A 19,780-nucleotide genomic window follows, 5' to 3' on the forward strand; every position below is an offset into this window, starting at 1 on the left:
ACCAGCCCCAGTCCTTTCCCCGGGCGCGTGCCGGTGCTGGGCGTCGTTACGAGCCGGTTTCCTCCCGTACCTCCGAGCGAAGGTCTCGGGGCTGCGGCCGGAGATCTGCTTCCGTCGGGATGGGCGGGAGGAGGCGTTGGCAGTAGAACAGACCCGCCTGACTGCGGCTTAGGAGAGAGAGAGGAGGACGCGAAACACTATGGAGTCACGAAACACCCCTGCCTCCGGTGCCCCTGCCTCTGCCGGTCGAGGCGTGAAGGCCCCGGCGATGCCGACGCAGCAGCCCGGGACCTCCGGGTCCCCGGCGAAGAGAGAACGGAGGCCCAGCATGTTTGAGAAGGAGGCAGTGAGTGTCATGGTAGTGGCTGGGACCCTCCACCCCAAATGATAACGGGGGCATTAGGGGCCCCCACCGGTTGAAAACGCCCCAGCTCCCCATCCACTCCTCACCTTCAGAAACAAAACAAAACAACACAACAGAGTTCTTTTCTAAAGAGCTAGGACTTAGAGCTTCGCCGAGACTTCACAAGTTTGTGCTCTTCACTGACTTCCAGAGGATTGGACCAGATAGTCTTTTAGCCTAATCCTTAGGTTAGGTGGGATCCCAGCTAAAGAATTCTCAGGGTCTTATTCCCCATTGTTCCAGTAATCAGGAATTCCTAGTGTATTGGAGAGTAAAACACCTAGTTTGAAACCAGGAGAACTGGGTTTGAATCCACTCTTGACTACAATACAAGTCCAGAAATGAGCCTTAGGTAAACCCCAGCAGTGATACTGTGCAGCCTTAGGGGAGTCATAACCGCTCTGTGGATACTGAGGTATCTTCAACTAGGAAAGGAGTGAATTGAATTAGATGGCTTCTGTGGTTCCTTCCAGCTCTAAGTCCTTTTATCCCATCAAAGAATTTGCTTATATTTGATTAAAAACTAGTGTCTCATCAAAAATTCTACAGAATTTTTTGGCAGTGACAAACTAAAACAAGTAGGGACCAGGATTCCATAGAGGTTTTTGCCCTGCTAAAGTGGTTGTAGGCCCAAAAAAGGGAATCAAAGGACATTATATAAAATGTTTTACTATAAAGTGCTATGTAAATGTTTCTTTTTATCCTGACCCATAACCTTAATTATTAGGCAGTCCCCACACCCCCCATACCCCCACAACCCCCCCACCCCGCCATATTTCCCACGAGATTTGCAGTGCAACCGTAAAGCAAAGCAAATCCATCTTGTGTGCAATAGCCATCCAAATGCTTGAAGAGAGCTAATTCTACTTAATAAAATCCTTCTTTCTCCAGTCTTTAAGCATCTCTCATTGACTCATAACACACGTTTTTCAGTTCTCACCATTCTGGTCAACCTCTTCCAAATGTGCTACAGTTTGTCAGGGCCCTTTTAAAAATGTAGTGTGCAGAGCCAAGCACAGTGTTCCTGCTGTGGTCTCTCACCAGTAGATATTTTATCCCATATGAGGTGAATTGAGGTGTAGATGTGATAGGAAATGTAAATATCATTTAGTTACTCCCCCATCTTTAGATGAGAAAAATGAGTCCTAAACATTAAGAATTTCCCAAGGTCATACATAATAAGTCATAGAACCAGGATTCAAAACCAGGACCCTTGACTTTAAATCCAACACTAAACATGGTATTTTAGCATTTATGGCTGCCGCATTACACCATTCATTCATCAAGCATTGAATGCCTCCTGTAGGCAGAGACGCTGGGGATGTAAAGAAAATACATCCTGCTTTCAAGTAGCTTACATTTTTCTGGGTACAAAACAGAAGTGGAGGTAATGAAGGAGAGAATTCTCGATGCAAGGGAAGGCTGGTACGAAAGGGGGCCTGAAGATGAAGTGTAATGTACAGAAAACCACAAGTAGACCTGGCTGGCTGAAATGTCAAGTGTGTGAAAGGAAATAATGTGAAATCAGTTTTGAAAGATAGATTTGAGCCACAATGCGAAGGAAGTTAAATGTCATTTGGAGGTGTTTTTATTTTCTCTTTTGAGCTATAGGGAGCCACTCAACCTTCTTGATCAGAGGAGTAATATGGGCAGACCTAGGCTTTAAGAATATAAATTTGTTGGGGCAGCTAGATGGCGCAGTGGATAGAGCACTGGCCCTGGATTCAGGAAGACCTGAGTCACTTCACAAAAAAAAAAAAAAAATATATATATATATATATATATATATACATATATATAAAAAATATATTATATATATATTACATATTATATATATAAAATATATAAATTATATATATTATATACATATATATATATCTCAATTTGTCTGCTGTATGGAGGATAGATTAGAGAAGAGGAAGACTAGAAACAGGGAATACCTAGTAAGAGAACATTGCAATAGTCTGGTGAGATGATGAAGGCCTGAACTAAGGTGTTGGTGGTATGAGCAGAAAGAAATGACTACAAAAGATGTGACTTTGTCTGACCCTCTGTGTCTAGATCTTGCTGTCTTGCTCTATATCTCTGTGACACTTGTGTCTGTGATTGTCTATGTCTCTGCATCTCTGTAACACAGTTAACAGATATTAAGAGTTTACCATGTGCCATGCACTGTGCCAAGCACTGGGTATACAAAGAAAGAAAAAACGTGGTCCCATGTCTTCAAGGAGCTCACATTCTAATGGAACAGACAGCTAGCAAACAGTTGTTCATACAAAATATATACAGTATAAGAGGGAGGTAAAATTGGAAGGAAAGCAGTGCTGGTTAGGGGCTGGGAGAGGGGACTGGGGAAGTCCTCCTTTAGAAGGAGGGATTTGAGCTGAGTCATGGAAGCCAGAAGAAGGTGGAGGTGAGGGGGTAGAACATTCTAGGCATGGGAGTGAAAAGGCAAGGATTCGAGTTTTTATGTGGGGAATAGCAAGAAAGCCTTTATTTCATTGGCTCATAGAATAAGTAGATGAGAGTAAAGTTGTGGAAAGGTAGGAAAAGGGTGAGGCTCCAAAAACCAATCAGAAGACTTTATATTTGATGCTGGAGGTAATAGGTAGTCACTAAAGTTTATTGAGTAGGTAGGCAATGTAGTCGTATTTACAGCTTAGGAAAATAATTTAGGCAGTCATATTTGGGGAAATCATTGAATTGGATTTGGGAAAATCATACTGGAGTGAAGAAAGAAACCTGATTTAGGTAAATCAACCTTTTACAGGAGTCTAGAAGAGAGGTGGGGGACTAGACTTGGTTTCAGAATGTGGCGGGCCTGGAAAAGATTTAAGGTGCTTCGTTTTGTTAATCCTGCTCTTGTCTACAGGATAGTCCAAGCCATTTTCTCAGGTTTGACCTCCTCCAATTCTCAGTCTGAATTTGAGACATTGTAGTATATGTGTGTGCATTCATGTGCGTATGTATTTATATATACATACATATATACAGGCACTCAAATATTTGTTAATGAAGGAATAAAACAATTCATTATTTTTTAACCTAGTATTAAAATAAGCCCATAGGTGGGTATTAGTCCACCCCTTCCCCCAACTGTCAGTCAGGGTACTTCCACTGCAAAAAAGTATTTAAAAGCAGAAACTCAAGGAACGAACCCTAAGCCATACTAAAATATATATTTTTTTTTTCTTTAGTATGCACAAATCTTACGGGAAAGACTCAGACAATCTGTACATGATGTTCTGTATGTTGAACCTCCATTTGATGAATCAATTGCTGATATAGGTAAAGATCAATGGAAGACCATGGGAAAAGTAAAATATGCTAACACATATAGAATGGAGCCATACAGGAAATTCGAAGCTCAGTCAGTACAAAGGAAAGTTCAACAGATACTAACGGTTAGAGCAATATATTTTTTCTAAAATGTTTGATGATAAGATAGATTTCTATAATAAAATGGGTTTTTTATGTACTAATTATCTCTAAGAAGCTTAAAGTGTATTACTGAATGTTACTGTCACTGCTATGACAAGTACAGTAGATTGTATTTTTGTTACAATTGACCCTTTTAACCATGAGTTAATTATTACCTCTATGTTGCCAAGATAGGTCTAAAACTGAGAAATACGCAAGAGTGAGCAAGAAGCATGCTGAGTATATGAGGGAGAGTATGTATGTGAATGCAACCGTCTACTCTGATATATTGATTGATTCATCCATTATTTCATTGCTGTGTATAATTCCTCAATTTCTTATCATCCTGTTTGATTTTTCTCCCATGTTTTCTCCTAAACCTAATGTAGAAGATCAACCCACCTATTGGAGACCTTCTTATTCTTTTTATAAAGTAATTCATCAATTATTTCATTAGATCTTCACAATGGTGAGGAAGGCAGTTCTTTTATTACTGTTACACAGGTAAAGAAAGTGAAGCTATGAGAAATCAGGTGATTTGCCAAAGCCAGCAACAGTAGAGCTTGGACTTGAATCCAGGCTCTTGTCTTAAAGGATCAATGTCTTTTCTTACTCCACAATAGTGTATCTTAGGGATACAGAATCACAGAAATAGGAGGAGCCTCAGAGGTCATATAAACCAACAGGAATGTGAATTGGAATACCTTTTACAACATCCCTAAAATGTTCATCCAAACTCTACTTAAAGACCTCTGTAACCTCCCAGTACAGCTCATTTCACTTTTGGACAGCTATAATCATTTGGAAACTGCCTTTTCCTCTTTAATTAGTAGAAGTTGCCATCTGTGGTCAAGCAGAACAAGTCTGACTTTTATCCTGTATAGCATAATTTTAGATATTTGAAGACTCCTATAAATCCCTCCCTCCCACATCCCTCAACCCAATAATATTATGCAGAATAACATTTCTGGTTTTTTCAATTAATCTTCACTTGGCATGGCTTGGAATCACTTTACTGACATGGTCACCCTTCTATGGATGCATTCCAGCTTTGATATTGGCCTTCAATATATGTAGCACCTGGAACTGAATATGATATGACAAAAAGGGTCTGACCAGGGTGGGACTATAACTCCCTTTTTTTTTGGATGCTATACTTCCGTTGTTGCAGCCTAAGACTACGTAGCTTTTTTGGCTGCCATGTTACTGTCTACTCATGTTATATTTGTAGTCCACCAAAATCCCCTGGTCTTTTTTCACATAAACTGTTGTTTAACCCTACTTTTCAGGGTTAAACTTGCCTAATTGAATTTATTAACCTAAGTGTAAGAGATTTATTTTCATTAAATTTCATACTATTGAGGGGGGCATCCAGCCATTCAAAATATTTGGGGAACCCAATTCTGTCATCCAGTGTATTAGTTATATCTTCTAACATTATGTCATCATAAAATTTTATAAACATACCAACTGTGGTTTCATCCAAGTCATAGATTAAAAAAAAGGACCAAGGACAAGTTCCCTTAGGGCCCTCCACTGGAAACTTCTCTTAAAAGTGACATTGAGATATTAATAATTATTCTTAGGGTCTGATCGTTCATCCACTTCTGGATCCTCTTAGTGATACTATCATCTAGCCCAGTTCTCTCCATCTTGCCTACAAGGTTAGCTTTGAGAGAATTTGTCAGATTCCATGTATTCTGTGTCTATTGCATTTCCCTGATCAAGTCAGTCATGACAGTCTAGTAGCACTGTCAAAAAAGATGTGAAGTTAGTCTGATGGGACCTGTTTTTTTATAAAGCTGGGCTGATTCGTAGTGTTCACTGTTTCTCTTTCTGAATGTTCACAAACCATGCCTTAAATAATACATTATAGAATGATAACTCCTAACAATCTCTGTGTCCCAATAATTGGAGAATGGTTAAACAAATTGTGGTTTATGAATCCAGTGGAATATTGTCATAAGAAATGAAAAGTACAAATAAAAAGAAATGCAGGAAAAATTATTCAAAATTATACTGAATAATAACAACAGTTTGTATTTATATAGCGCTTTAACATTTATAGAGCACTTTACATACATTGTCTCATTAGGGTCTTATAAAAACTACCTATAAGGCCTTACTTTAAGATAAGGAAGCTGAGGCTTAGAAAGTCAAATGACTTGCCTAGGATGACATAGCTATTAATATTTGAGTCAGAATTGGAAGCCCCTGCTATCTGAAACATAGCAGGAACTATATAAATGTTAACCATTATTATCATTATTGTTATTATCATCATCATAATTCTATTACATTCAAATACCACAATTACTTTAGCCATTTCCAAATCAATAGACATCTATTTTGTTTCCAATTCATTGCTATCACAAAAAATGCTGCTATAGATATTTCAGTGTACATAGGAACTTTATCAAAGGCCTCCTTGGAATATAAGCCCAGTAATTAAATCTCTGGGTCAGAGTGTATGGACATTTTAGTCCTTTTATTTGAATAATTCCAAATTGCTTTCTAAAATGAGTATACAAATGCAAGCCTCCACCAAAAATGTGATGAAACCTCTGAGTTATTTTGACTTGTTTTTCTCTCATTTTTAGTAATTTGGAACATTCTTTAATGTTAATAGTTTGCAGTTCTTTTGAGAAATGTTTATATCCTTTGACAAGTTAACTATTGGGAAATGGCTTTTAGGGGTGGGTCCTTCAGAGTGTGTGTGTGTAAAACATATATGCATATTAATCATTTATTGGTCTTTAATACCAAACCCTTGTCGAAGGAACTTGATAAAAGAATTTTTTTTCCCATTTAACTGTTTCCTTTCCTATCTTAGATGGATTAATTGTGTCTGTGCAGAGGCTTTTCAGTTTCATGTAATCAAATTTATCTATTTTATCTTTTGTAATTACCTCTCTCCCTTGAATGGTTAAGAGCATATCTCCTAAACTGTATGAACTCATTAAAAAAATATTTTTCACACAAATCAAGTCAGATCTAAACAACTGAAAAAATATTAATTGCTCATGGGTAGGCCAAACCAATATGATAAAAATGACAACTCTAACTAAATTAATTTACTTATTCAGTGTTTACACCAATAAACTACCATAAAATTACTTAATAGAGCTAGAAGAACACATTTCCTACCCCTAGGCATGAGAGATATATAATCAGCTTCTCTCCTAATTTTTCATACTATGATCTTTAATGTTAAGATTGCATATCCACTTAGGATATACTGTGAAATATAATTTGAGTTGAGGGCTGAAAGCCTAATTTTTGCCATTCCTATTTTCCCAGCAGTTTTTATCAGATATGGAGTTCTTTTCTAAGTAATTTGTATTGTCTACTTTGAATTGAATACTGGGCTGTTGAATTCCATTGTTTCTGATTCTGCTTTGTCTCCTCTGTTCCATTAATCTAGCTCTCTGTTCTTAAAGTAATACTAAATTATTTTGATAACTGCTGCTTTGTAGTAAATTTAAGGTTTGGAAGTGCCATTCTACCTTCATTCCCTACCTCTTTTGATCATTTTCCTTGTTACATTGCAAATCTTTTGCTTTTCCAAATGAATTTTGTTGTTATTTTATGAAGTTCTATAAAATGTCTCTTTGATAATCTGATTGGTATAGCATTAAAATTGTAAATTAACTTTGGTAGTATTGAAATTTTTTTATTCCTTTAAGGAATAGTTTGTCATTGAATCTATAAAAGTCTTTTGTTTGCTTTGTGTACTTTGTAGTTATTTGGAGTGGAATTTCACTCTCTGTTATTGCCTCTTGGATTTTGTTATTTAGAAATGAAGATTTGTTTTGTATCCTGCAACTTTGCTGAAGCTACTGCCTTGATTAATATCTTCTGCCAGTTCCCTGGGATTTTCCAAGTAAATGATCATATCATCAGCAAATAGGGATACTTTTATCAACTCTCTACCTGTCCTTACATATTTAATTTCTTTCTCTTATTGACATTATTTGCATTTCCAGAATTATATCACATAATAGTGAGGAGAGTAGGTATCCTTGCTTTCCTCCCATATTGACCAGAAAAGGTTCTGTTGTATCCCCATTGCATGTGATACTTGCCTTTGGTATTAGTCAGTAAACATTTATCAAGTACCTACTATGTGCCAGGCACTGCACTAAGCACTAGCCATACAAAAAAAAAGACAGCCCCTGCCCTCAAGGAACTCACAGACTAATAGAGGAGACAGCAAGCACACAAATATGTGCAAACAAGCTATCCCCAGGATAAATAGGAAATAGTTACAAGAGGGAAGGCACTAAAATGAAGAGGGAGTGGAAAAGGCTTCCAGTGGAAAATGAAATTTTAATTAGGACTTAAAGAAACTCAGGAGGACCAGCAATCGGAGTGGAGGAGGGAAAACACTGAAGGCATGGGGGACAGCCTGAGAGGATGGCTTGTTCATGAAACAGTCACAGAAGCCATTGTCACTGGTTCAAAAGATACATGTCAGGGAATCAGATAACAAAAGACTGAAAAGGAAGGAGAGGGCTAGTTTATGAAAGGCTTTGAATGCCAAACAGCCTTTTTATTTGATTCTGGATAAAATAGGGAGTCACTGGAATTTGAGTAGGGGGGGTGACATGGTTGGACCTACTTTACTAAAAAAAGGCCCCTCTATACCTATAGTTTGTAGGGTTTTTAGCACAAATGAATATTAGAAAGACCTACATGACCTTATACAAAGTGGAATAAGAAAAGCCAAGAAAATGGTCTATTTAATAACTACAAATAAATGGAAAGAACAGTCACACACAAAATAATTAAAAGTAAATGTTGAAAATGATAAAAAAAAAAAACAATAGTTAAGAGAAGAGCTTTGAGAACACACCCGTTTGCGGAGGTGGAAGTCACAAGTGTAAATTTACATACATATTTTCATAATTTTTCAATGTACTGACCTCTTTTTGTCTTTAAAAAAATATTTGTTTTATGACATGGCTCTGTATGGGGGTGGAGGGATATTGGGGGAAAAACTATGGTGATCTATGTAAAAAAGACATTAAGAAAACCTTTTTTTAAGTACTATAAAGCATAGGAATAAGCATGTTTCCATAATCAATAAACTATGTCTGACACCAAAAGTTGTCACTATACATATATTAAGATAAACTAGAGATGTTTCTAATGAGGATATGATCAGGATATTCTAATAGGATGAAATTCAAGCTATCAAAAACCATATACAAAAACACCCCAAATCGCTAATGATAATTATGCAAATTAAAACAACTGAGGTTCTACCTCATGTCCATCAGTTTGGCAAAAATTACTAGAAAGAAAATGACAGTTATATTGAGAGCTATTTGGAGGACAGGCACAATAATGCACATTGGTGGATCCTTGGATTGATCCTGCCACTACTATACACAAAGAGTCACTAAACTTTGAATGCTCTTTGACCCAGAAATGCCACTGCTAAGGTTATACCAAAAATAGTAAAAATGAAAAGGGAAATTGCCCATATGTACAAAAACATTTTTGTAACAAAGAACGAGACGTAAAGGGGATGCATACCAATTGGGAAATGGCTAAACAAACTATAGCATGTGACTAGAATGGATTATTATTGCACCACAAGAAATAATGAAAAAGATTGTTTCAGAGAATCGTGGGAAGACTCATTTAATTTAGAGTGAAGTGAGCAGAACCAGGAAATGGTAACACATAGTAAAGAAAAACAATATTGAAAGCTTAAAGAACTCTTAGCAACACGATGACCAGCCACAACTCCACAGGTTCTGTGATAAGAAATTTACCTACTTCCTCACAGAGAAAGAACTAAAGACATTTTCTGACATGGACACTGAAGATTTATTATGCTTAACTATGCTTATATGTTACATGTTTTTCCTCCTTTTTTAATTAGAGGAGGAGATTTAGGGGGGAGAGGTATTAAGTTCAAAATAGGAATTGGCAACCTTAGCCTGAGGGATAAACCAGGCCTGAACAAATTAAGGTATAGTAAAAATAGTAAAATATTATTGTGCTGCAAAAAATGAGGACCCGAATGGTTTCAGCAAAACTTGCGAGGACTTCTATGAATTAATCCAAAGTGCAGTGAAAGAATCAGAACAGTTTACATAGAACCAAGAAAACAATTTACACAATTCAACAATTTACTTATTTGTTAAGAAAAGCAAATTTTTAAAGACTTAAGAACTTTTATGAATATTGGCCATTACCAACAACAATTCCATGTGACTGATTAGGAAATTTGCTACCCACCTCCTGAGAGAGAAGTTCTTCTCAAGGTAGAGAATTAGACATTTATTTTTAACATATCAAGTGTGTGTGTTTATTTTGCTTTATTATGCTTATCTGTTACTAAGATTATGTTGGGGGTTTTATTTTTTTATTTTTGGGGGAGAGGAACTAGCTATAGTATTGACCAAAAAAAAGGGGGGGAGTAGAAAAAAAGAGAATCACTTGATTATTTTTTTCAAAATGCACAGAAGAGAACTGAAGGAATTAAAAAAAAAACAGACAAGCAATACAACTTTGAAACTTGGTACTTCGAAAATAAAATATTGCTGTCTAATAGAGAATGATTTTGCTGGACTATACACATTTGTAATGGGTTTTGTTTTTCTTGCTTTCTCAATGAGTAGGGGCGAGGAAATGGGAGAACAAGAATTCAGAACTAAAAATATAATGGAATTTTAAAAAATAACACCAACTAAAAAACATGTTTTGATTAAGAGCTTTGATGTGTATGCCTGATTCAGGAATAGATTTTATCTTTGGATTGAGCCCCATATAAAGATAAGCACAATAAAGTTCATTGGGCAAAGCCTAAAAATAAAACAATGAAATTACTTTTAATACAGATGTAACAGTGGATAGAGTACTGGGTCTAGAGTCAGGAATAAGAGTGCAAATACAGCTTCAGACACTTAGCTGTATGACCCTTCTAATATTGGTAACCATTCGTGTTCTGTTTTTTAAAGGTAAAGTTAATTTTATTTTTTGAGGTGATTGTGTTTGCCATAGTCAGTGCCTCTTAGCCCTAATCTCTAAGCAAACACAAATGGGAGGCTTCTGAATAATCAAAATATTTTGCAACTTATTTCTTAATCCTTGAATATAGTTTCCATTGTGGTGAGTTTTATTCTTTGTTCTCACTTTCCAAGAGAAAGGCTAGCTACTGCTCCTTCAGAGTTCTAAAATACCACCGATATTGAGATTCCTCTTCTCTAATTCTATCAGCTCAAGCCTTCATTCCAAAAATGTTATCCTCACAGTTATCTACTAGTGCCCAGTACTTTCAATTCCATTTAACCAGTTAGCATCAATTACTTTTACATATGGCTATGAAGACATATCAAAGACAAAAGCCCAAACATCCCCCCATGTATATACTTCTGGGGCACACTCTCCCCTTTACCACCTTAGACTCTGGGAGAAAGTGGGCGCAAACTTACGCAGTGTCTGCAAAGCATTGGTCCTATCAAGTTCAAGTATAAAGGTGGCATATCAACTGGATGAGCCCTTGTCTCAGCTGTCACTGGGCTGGGTCCTGAGCATTGCTCCTTGCTTCTCAGGGTATCATCAGTGCTAAACCAGCTGACTGCAAAATCTATCACGGACTTGATGGCAAAATTCATAAATTATCACAGTCATCTCCAACCTCCTTCACCTAAAATGAAAGAATAGACACTGAGGCAAGAACTAGTATTTGCATGTCACATGTGAGTCTTGGTGGGGAAAGCCCAGGGCCTCTCTCCTTTTATAGAATTGTTTCTCACTAGAATTCTGACAGACTGGAAGAAGTGAAATCTAGAAAAGGACGAGCTAGATTAGCACCCCTAGTTCTGGCTGTGCACTTGCAGACAATTAAGGGGCTCCTATTCACAATGCGATTAGCAGACCAGAACCAGGTAGAGAATCCTAGCCATTCATGCTCTAAAGGCTATCCACAACTACTACATGTTAAGATTCTCTAAAAGTAGGTTCTCCATCCTTTTCCACATAGGGAATTGCATGAAAGGCACTCTTGAGTGCTTCTAAGGACTTAGCTCATTGTCCAGTCTTCCTTTACACTCACTATGCACTAACAGTTTAATGCTGGCTAAGGGCCACTCCCCTGTACACCAACATATTTTTTTTTACTTTCTCCTCATACCTATTTTTTCATTAAAGTTATCAAATATTTAGGTATTAGTTGACTTGATTGAAGATCTTGTCAAATTCTTTGTAGTTTCTCTATTCCTTCAAATTCTGTAATTATGTTGATACTTAAGATGTAATTGTCTTCCTGGTGGGTTTTTTGCTTATCTTCATTATGAACAGTACCAGGCAAGGTGAAATGATAACACTTCACTATTCTGAACAAGTTAATGTGGATGTCGCTCAGTTCAGCTTATTTGCCATTGGACAAAGTTCTCATGTTTGGAGTGCCAGCAGTTAAATTAATTTTGCAGACAGTCTAAAAGTTGTATAGTTTTTAACACTCTCTCATCTCTTTTATGCAACCAGGCCACTATTAATGATGAAGTGAAAGAAATACATAAACAAGATTGAGGAACATTTTGTGGGGTTTTGGGTTTTTTTCCTTTATTATGTATCACCAAGGGCAAAAAAATTAATTACCTAATGGCTAACCTGATGATGAGCATGTCTATGTATAAGCCGGTTCTTGGGACAGTAAACTTAATATGTCATATGTCATTTGAAACCTTTTCAAATTTGGTAGAAACTGCCTTAGTTCTCATAGTATATAGCCTCCAAGTAGCCAGGGTCATCTCTATGCCATTAGAGGAGGACTTTTAAAGGAGAGCAGATAGATATGTTTCCATTTTTTTGGTTTTAATTTGTCAAATTATAATTTTTATGCTGAAAATTTTTAGACTGAAATTAAGGATTACTTTTTAAAAATTCTTTTAATAGGACAAACTTAAGAATGTCAAGTACAGTGAAGAAACATTTTCTTTCTTGTCACTTGAACTGGCAGATCGTGTATTAGGAGCTGTCAAAGAATTTACTTTCCCTCGATATAAATACATTGTAAAAATCATACTTATTCAAAAAACTGGTCAGTCAATAAATGTAAGTATGGAAAAATTTTGTCTACTGACACTTTTATACATCTTGTTCAGTCGCTTCAGCCATGTATAACTCTTCATGACCCTGTCTGGGGTTTTCTTGGCAGAGATACTAGAGTGGTTTGCCATTTCCTTCTCCAGCTTATTTTACAGATGAGGAAACTGAGGCGAACAGGGTTAAGTGACATGCCCAGGGTCACAGAGCTAGTAAATATCTTGACGACTCTTATCTTGGTGCTCTATGTACTGTAACACCTACCTGCCTAGTTTATACATCTATAACACGTTAATTTCTATTTGTAATGATGATCATTGAAAGGCCACGTGGCATAATAGATAGAGACCTGGTCTGAGAGTCAGGAATACCAAAGTTCTAGGTCCTGCCTCTGAAACATACTATGTGATCTGAATCAAATCCCTTTAATCCCCTAGTGTCTCAGGCAGTTCTCTAATTCGAAAAGTAACAGATGAGTTGCTAATCTGCTTCAGTAAAATGAGTTTCCACACTAAAATTCCCCATGCTGATTAAATCATGGTTAGGTTATTTTAATGACACTAATCAGATATTACATAATTCTGAATCATCAAATGAAGATTAAATTATGTTCAGTATAATTGTATTTAGGGGTATGCGAGATCCAACTTGTACTGACTTACAAAAGCTGATTGTTAAATTTTCATTGTGAGCATTTACACCTTGGAAATAAACAAACACTACAAATCAGAGCATAATTTGTTGTTTTGTTGATTTTGAGACATAAAGTGATGGAGAAAATGTTAATAATGCAGATTAAACTCAAGAATGTATTGCACATACATTTTTTCCTAGAGAGCCAATTGCTACATACTTACCATCATATCAATGATTTATTTAATGATTTTAAGTATATTTAATGCATTTCTTGAAAATCAGTAACCCATTTAGTTAACTCAGGCATCCCATTGTTAAATAAGGTTCATGATAATGCCAGATGTCATGTTTTCTATATTGTTTAATATTTAACACATTTTTTATTGAGCACTTATTGTATGCAACTTAGTGTGCAAGGCACCAAGGAAGAACCAAAGAAACATTCTGTTCTCATAAAATTTGAATTTTAATTGGAGAGATGTTATATGTGTATATGTATATATATACATATTATAAATACATATGTATACATACGTATAAGTGTATGTACCTATGTACCTATATTTACACGGATAATGTAACACTAGGCAGTACATAATGATAAGTTACTCATGGACAAATGTATGTTTCAGGAAGTATGGTCTAATGGATAGAGACTTAGATTCAGGAACCAGGCAATTATTTAGTACTGACTATGTGCTGGGCACTGGGAATACAAGGACAAAGTTAAACTCCTGCCCTCCATGAGCTTACATTCTATCAGGAGAGACAAACATAATTTTATATGCATATATACATATACAGAAAAGAGGTAATTAAATGAGGAGAGGCAATATCAATAACTGGGACGATCTGGAAAGGCTTTATGTATAAAAAGATAATTCAGTGAAAACTAGCAAGCATGAGAAGAAAAGTACATTCTAGGCAAAGGGGATATCAATTACAGGAAGCATTTGTTCAGTGCTTACTACGGGTCTGACATGGCAGGAAATGATGGGAATACAAATTCAAGTAGAAAGATAATCTTGCTCTCAAGGAGCTCATGTCTTAATGGAAATTGAAAAGAGTGGGTGGGGAGAGCCAAGATAGATATTACAGAACATTTGCATTAATACAGAAAAATTGTTTTTTGTTCTGATGAAGTTTGTATTGTCCTTCAAACAGATTGAACCATGAGTTATAAATTATTTGAGCCTGTTTTTGTTAGTGTTTCTGCAGAATTGTTGGGATTTTTAAAAAATGTTTAGCCATTCTTGTGTCTGCAGGAATGAATTACTTTTCTCTTACTTGATTCATATTTATTGTGCATTGAATATATTTTTACACACTCCCTATCCCATCCCATCCTTTTCAGGGGAAGCCCTAGATATGAGCCAGAAGTAAAATCATTCTCTGGTTCCTGAGGTGGAAGACGTAAGCCAATAAGTGAAAACAGAAAGCCCCTTCTCATTAGAGGCCAGGCTCTTCCCAGGACTAGATCTGGTACAAACCACATTCTGGGTTCACAAGAGAAAAGGCCGAATGCCCCCAGCTTCTGTGAAACCATCGAAGAAGTTCTTTATCACTAGACCAGAAGCAGATTAAAAGGTCAGAACATAATCAGTATAAGACTGACCAGATGCTGCTATATGCATGAATGCTTATTTTTCCCCTGCCTCCAGGCCATGGTAATCAGAGCCCTTCAGGTGCTAGTGAAGGCTAATCCTATCTGTAAGAACTGATTTTAACTACGAGAAAATTACCCTGTATTTGTATTGTACTTAATGTTCTGTGTCCATGTTCTCTATGTAAAAAGTTCCTTGAAGACAGGGACTGATTTTTATTTTTTATTTTTGTCTTTGTGTTTCCTTAGCGCCTAACACAATACCCAGTGCAGATGAGGTGCTTATTACTTATTACTGAATTTATTGGAGGACTGTAGGGGCTGGAAGCTCAGGGTTAGTCATTACGCCAAATATTCAAGAAATCATAAATTTGATTGGCAATATGTTCAAAAGCAAAGAAAGAACAAATATGACCCTCTGCAAATCATAGTAAATGGTAGTGAAATGATGCTCCAAATTTCATAAAATAAAAGAATTGCATAGATTGATTATATTGGGGATTATATGCACATGGAGTATACAAAGAGTATAACTTTACCATCACAAATTTTACCCAAAAATAATATTTAAAACATACTTAGGCATTTTATAAGATCTGTGATTTAACCTGTATGTATTCTCCTTCCCCCAAAGCACCTTAGTAAATGTTTATTGAATTGAAAATGTAAAATCTGAAATTGGTATTTGGTCTTTTCATTTCACAGATTTCTAGCAGATGGATCTGGGATGTTGTTTGGGACACCTGGCTAGAAGCTAAACATGAAACCGAATCTTATATTGCATTGGCCATGGTATATGCACTTTATTGTGAATAGCTTATCATATCTACTATTTTTATCACATTTATTGATAAATAAATACATGAGTTATATATGTATTGCTAACGTTTATTCAGTAATCTTTTTAATTGCTATGCAACTATTTTAGTGATTTTTTTTACAATTGAAATTCCTTAATTTTATCCTTAAAGTAAAAACATTCTTTACCTGTTTTCTACCTATTGAAATATAGTTATCTTTGTTGTAATGCACTCTCCTTCACCTTTGAATCCATTGTACCCTTTGTCCTACTATCATTTATTGCCTGTCACTTCTCAACTTTGGGTTACCTTCAGGGTACTTCAACCTTCATTTTTGCTCTCATGTTGCTCATTACCACTGGGGAAAGCCACACAGCCATGTCTTCTGCATTTACTACAAATCCAGACTTCTTCTTGAGTGGAATACAGACCACTTACTCAAATCAAAACTCAGAGGCATCTCCAAGTAGAAAACAGAAGGTTTTATTCTAGCAAGTCTCGTGAGAAGAGTTTGGCGTTTCCTACCCAGGGCAGACTGGAGTAGTGAGGCCCAGCACACACAACAGTAAGCAGTATATATAGTCTTAAACAAACCACTCCAAAAAGCCCCCCTCCCCACCTGTTTGTCTCAATCTCTTTATCCTCATTGGCTGAGGCAAGAGACCTCACAAGTCTATATTCAGAACCCAAGAGATACATTTCACTCAGAACTAGCTTGGGAGCTAGAGGATTGCCTTCTTTGGTAAAGTTAAGGCACAAAACAACAGAGGGGGTGGTTACAAAACAAGGGAGCAGGGTGGGCAGCTGGTGCACAACCCCCTTCCCCAGAAATGAAAATGAAACTTAGGCCCAGCTCATGCTGAAGCCTTACTACATTTATGGAGCATAGCTTACATCTTACATGAGAAACTTTCACTTGTCCCACACATTGTTGTTCAGTCGTTTTAGCCATGTCCAACTCTGTGACCACATTTGGGGTTTTCTTAGCAAAACTATTGGAGTGGCTTGCCATGGTCTTGCCCAGGGTCACACAGCTAGTAAGTGTCTGAGATTGGATTTGAACTCAGGTCTCCTTCATTCCAGGTCTGGCGCTGCATCCACTGTGCCACCTAGCTGCCCCTTTAAAAAATAAAATGTGTTATGTAGGATGGCTTTCTGAGATGGGGAGTGGGAGAGATAAGGAAGGAAATTACTATGCTGTTTCAAACAAAAGACATCAATAAAAATTCATTTAAAAAAAAAAAAGGAAATCCTTCCAAGTGTAATAGGGGAAGTAGACAATAAGGAACCTGTCCTTAGAACATGATTTGATCTTCCTGGTGCGTTATATAGAACATGCCAGGTATTTTCTTCCTGGTTTCAATCCAACATGTGGAGGTTTGTGTTGTGGAGAAACAATGAGGCTTGTGGTTAGCTAAGGAGATGGAAGGACTGATGATTCAGTAAGTACTAAGCTAGAACTGAAATGGAAAAGAATAGGTATCTTCCCTCCACCCTCAGACCCTCACAATTCTATGATTTTCTCTTCACTGGTGGCTTTCAAGTGATGAGCGAGAATGCTGTGAACTGCTGGGTGGGAGAGGAAACAAAAACATTAGAAAGCATGAGAATAAAGAGATCTTTCCTTAATATAAGTAGTGTCTATCTAAAAGAAGAGCAAACATTACCTGTAATGGTGATAAACTAGAGGCCATTCTAGTGTAATCAAATGTTATATGGCTGTAAAACAGAAATCACTATCTCCAAAGAATTTTGTGGTGCATTGGTAATGAGAGAATGCTAAAAGGCCTAGAAAAGTTCTTCAATGTATGAAAATATGGTAAACCTTGTATGGAGGCTTTATGAGAGGATATGGATAGCATTGTGCAGCAAGACAAAGGGTGAGCTGCAATCTGTATTAGTCAAGGGAGCACCTGCATTAATGATGTCACAAATCTAACAAAGCACAGTAGCAAATATTTTCTATTTCACTAAGTTGCTGGGCAAATGAAATGAGATAATATGTCTGTAAGAGAGTGGCCCTTTTGGATATGGACAATCTTGATAGTGGAAAGGAGCAGAAACAAGCAAGGACAGCTGTGAAAAAGTTGTAAAGAACCAGTCCCTCAAAGAAAATGCACTTCATTCAGGATAAGTAGGATCCAAGTATAGTTTCCCAGCATCTGATTTCCATATGAACACCTTGAGGAACTGGAAGGCAATAGCTAGAAAACTCAATTCCTAGAACTATATGGTGACCATGGAACAAAATGTATGAGTGGCTTGAATGGAGCAGCTAGTGGAGAAGACACCCAAATTGTCAGTGAATTGTTGTATGTACAGTTCCTAAGGGAGGCAAAGGATATGGAAAGCCCCCAGTACAGATATATGAGGTGTGCCCCAGGGACATTATTCCTTGAAATAGGGGAATGTGATTAATAATAACCGGATTGGGAAAACCCAGCCCTAAAAGAAGCTGCTGTCATTCATGCATACAGAAGATATATTTTTGCCACTATCTTCAATGTGCTTCTATTTGGGTTTTCCAAATTGATGAGTTCCACTGAGCCAATATTACTCCCTTTCTGACCCTGTATTGGTGTAATAGCTCATTAAACTTTCTTATCCTACCTTGATTGTGTTTGTCTTCCTTTACCTCATAGACCACAAATAAGCTCCCTGAACATAGGAACTGTGCCTTATTCAGCTCTGTCTCCCTCTATAGTACCTACCACAATGATTTACACAGAGTAGACACTGAAAGTTATTGGTTGAAGGAATGAATAATGAATGGAAAATAGACTGTTGAGAGCATCAGGGCAGTCTGTGGCTGTTACCAAAATAGAGCTATGTTCTGCTAATAAAAAAATGTAAATCCCCACCTTCACCTCAATTAGCATCATACTCTAACAAAGGTAGGCAGCCTAGATGAACATGTGAGATACTTCAAATAACCACATACAGCAGTAAGCTGAAGATAAATCAGCCATGAGGGAAGTTTCAGAAGCTTTGGACTAAGGATCCTATCTAATCACTCTTCTGATATTTTCCTTACAACATTTTATGAATCAATTAAATACAATCACACATTTGCATCCCCATACAATCCTCTTACTTCAAGATAAATAAGGACAGTAGAAATAGGCTGGTGGAAATTCTCATACACTGTTAAACAAGATACATGAAAACAGGATTTACAAGCTTCGTAATGTTTGCATGATTTGTTTAAGTCCTTTTTGTTGGTTAAACTTAGGGGATACTACTGTTTTTTCCAAAAACACATTTCTAGTCCTTCTTTTGTTGAGGGTTTGTAGTGAGGGCAAATAACTAATTATAAAAATTTCTAAAAGTGAAAAAAATACTGACCCCCTAAACATTGCCATTTCTCCCTATTTCCCAGTACCTGAATGATGCAAAACAAAATGAATAGAGATTAGGAATGCAGTATTCCCACATTCTCAGAGCTCTGGTGCCTTATTAGAATCATAGAATTTATAGCTGGAAGGAACCTTAGAAAACATCTACTCCAGTTCTTTACTTTACAGAGATGGAGACCAAAACACTGAGAACAAAAGTGATTTGCCCAAGGTAATATCAATAATAAATAGAAGAAGCATGATTTCAATTCTGGAACAAACATTGCCCTCTTGCCATAATGCCTACTTTCACATATGATGTCATTGTACAATACTATAATTGTCTAACACTGTTTAAGGTCACCACAAAGGAAGGTATAGTGTTTTTTCCAGCACTAGGGAAGTTACAACAGTAAGACATTCACTGCAATTTCAAATGTTTCTTTTTCATGGTATCTACAATGCGGCATCTATAGATCATATAATTTTACATTATATAAATATGTTTATAATATTATCA

At 36.7% G+C, this 19,780-nt stretch overlaps 1 protein-coding gene across 1 annotated transcript; it reads left to right on the top strand.

Moving 5' to 3' along the window:
- The first annotated feature begins 72 nt into the window (after positions 1 to 72).
- Positions 73 to 16,003, top strand: DYNLT2 (dynein light chain Tctex-type 2). Its single transcript, XM_020971999.2, has 4 exons — positions 73 to 346; positions 3,601 to 3,807; positions 12,737 to 12,895; positions 15,831 to 16,003. Exons 1-4 carry the CDS (start codon positions 200 to 202, stop codon positions 15,939 to 15,941), a joined length of 624 nt encoding a protein of 207 aa, XP_020827658.1. The 5' UTR covers positions 73 to 199; the 3' UTR covers positions 15,942 to 16,003.
- Positions 16,004 to 19,780: the final 3,777 nt, after the last annotated feature.

Source organism: Phascolarctos cinereus, unplaced genomic scaffold, assembly GCF_003287225.1.
Source record: "Phascolarctos cinereus isolate Bilbo 61053 unplaced genomic scaffold, phaCin_HiC Scaffold_5;HRSCAF=322, whole genome shotgun sequence".
NCBI lineage: Eukaryota > Metazoa > Chordata > Mammalia > Diprotodontia > Phascolarctidae > Phascolarctos > Phascolarctos cinereus.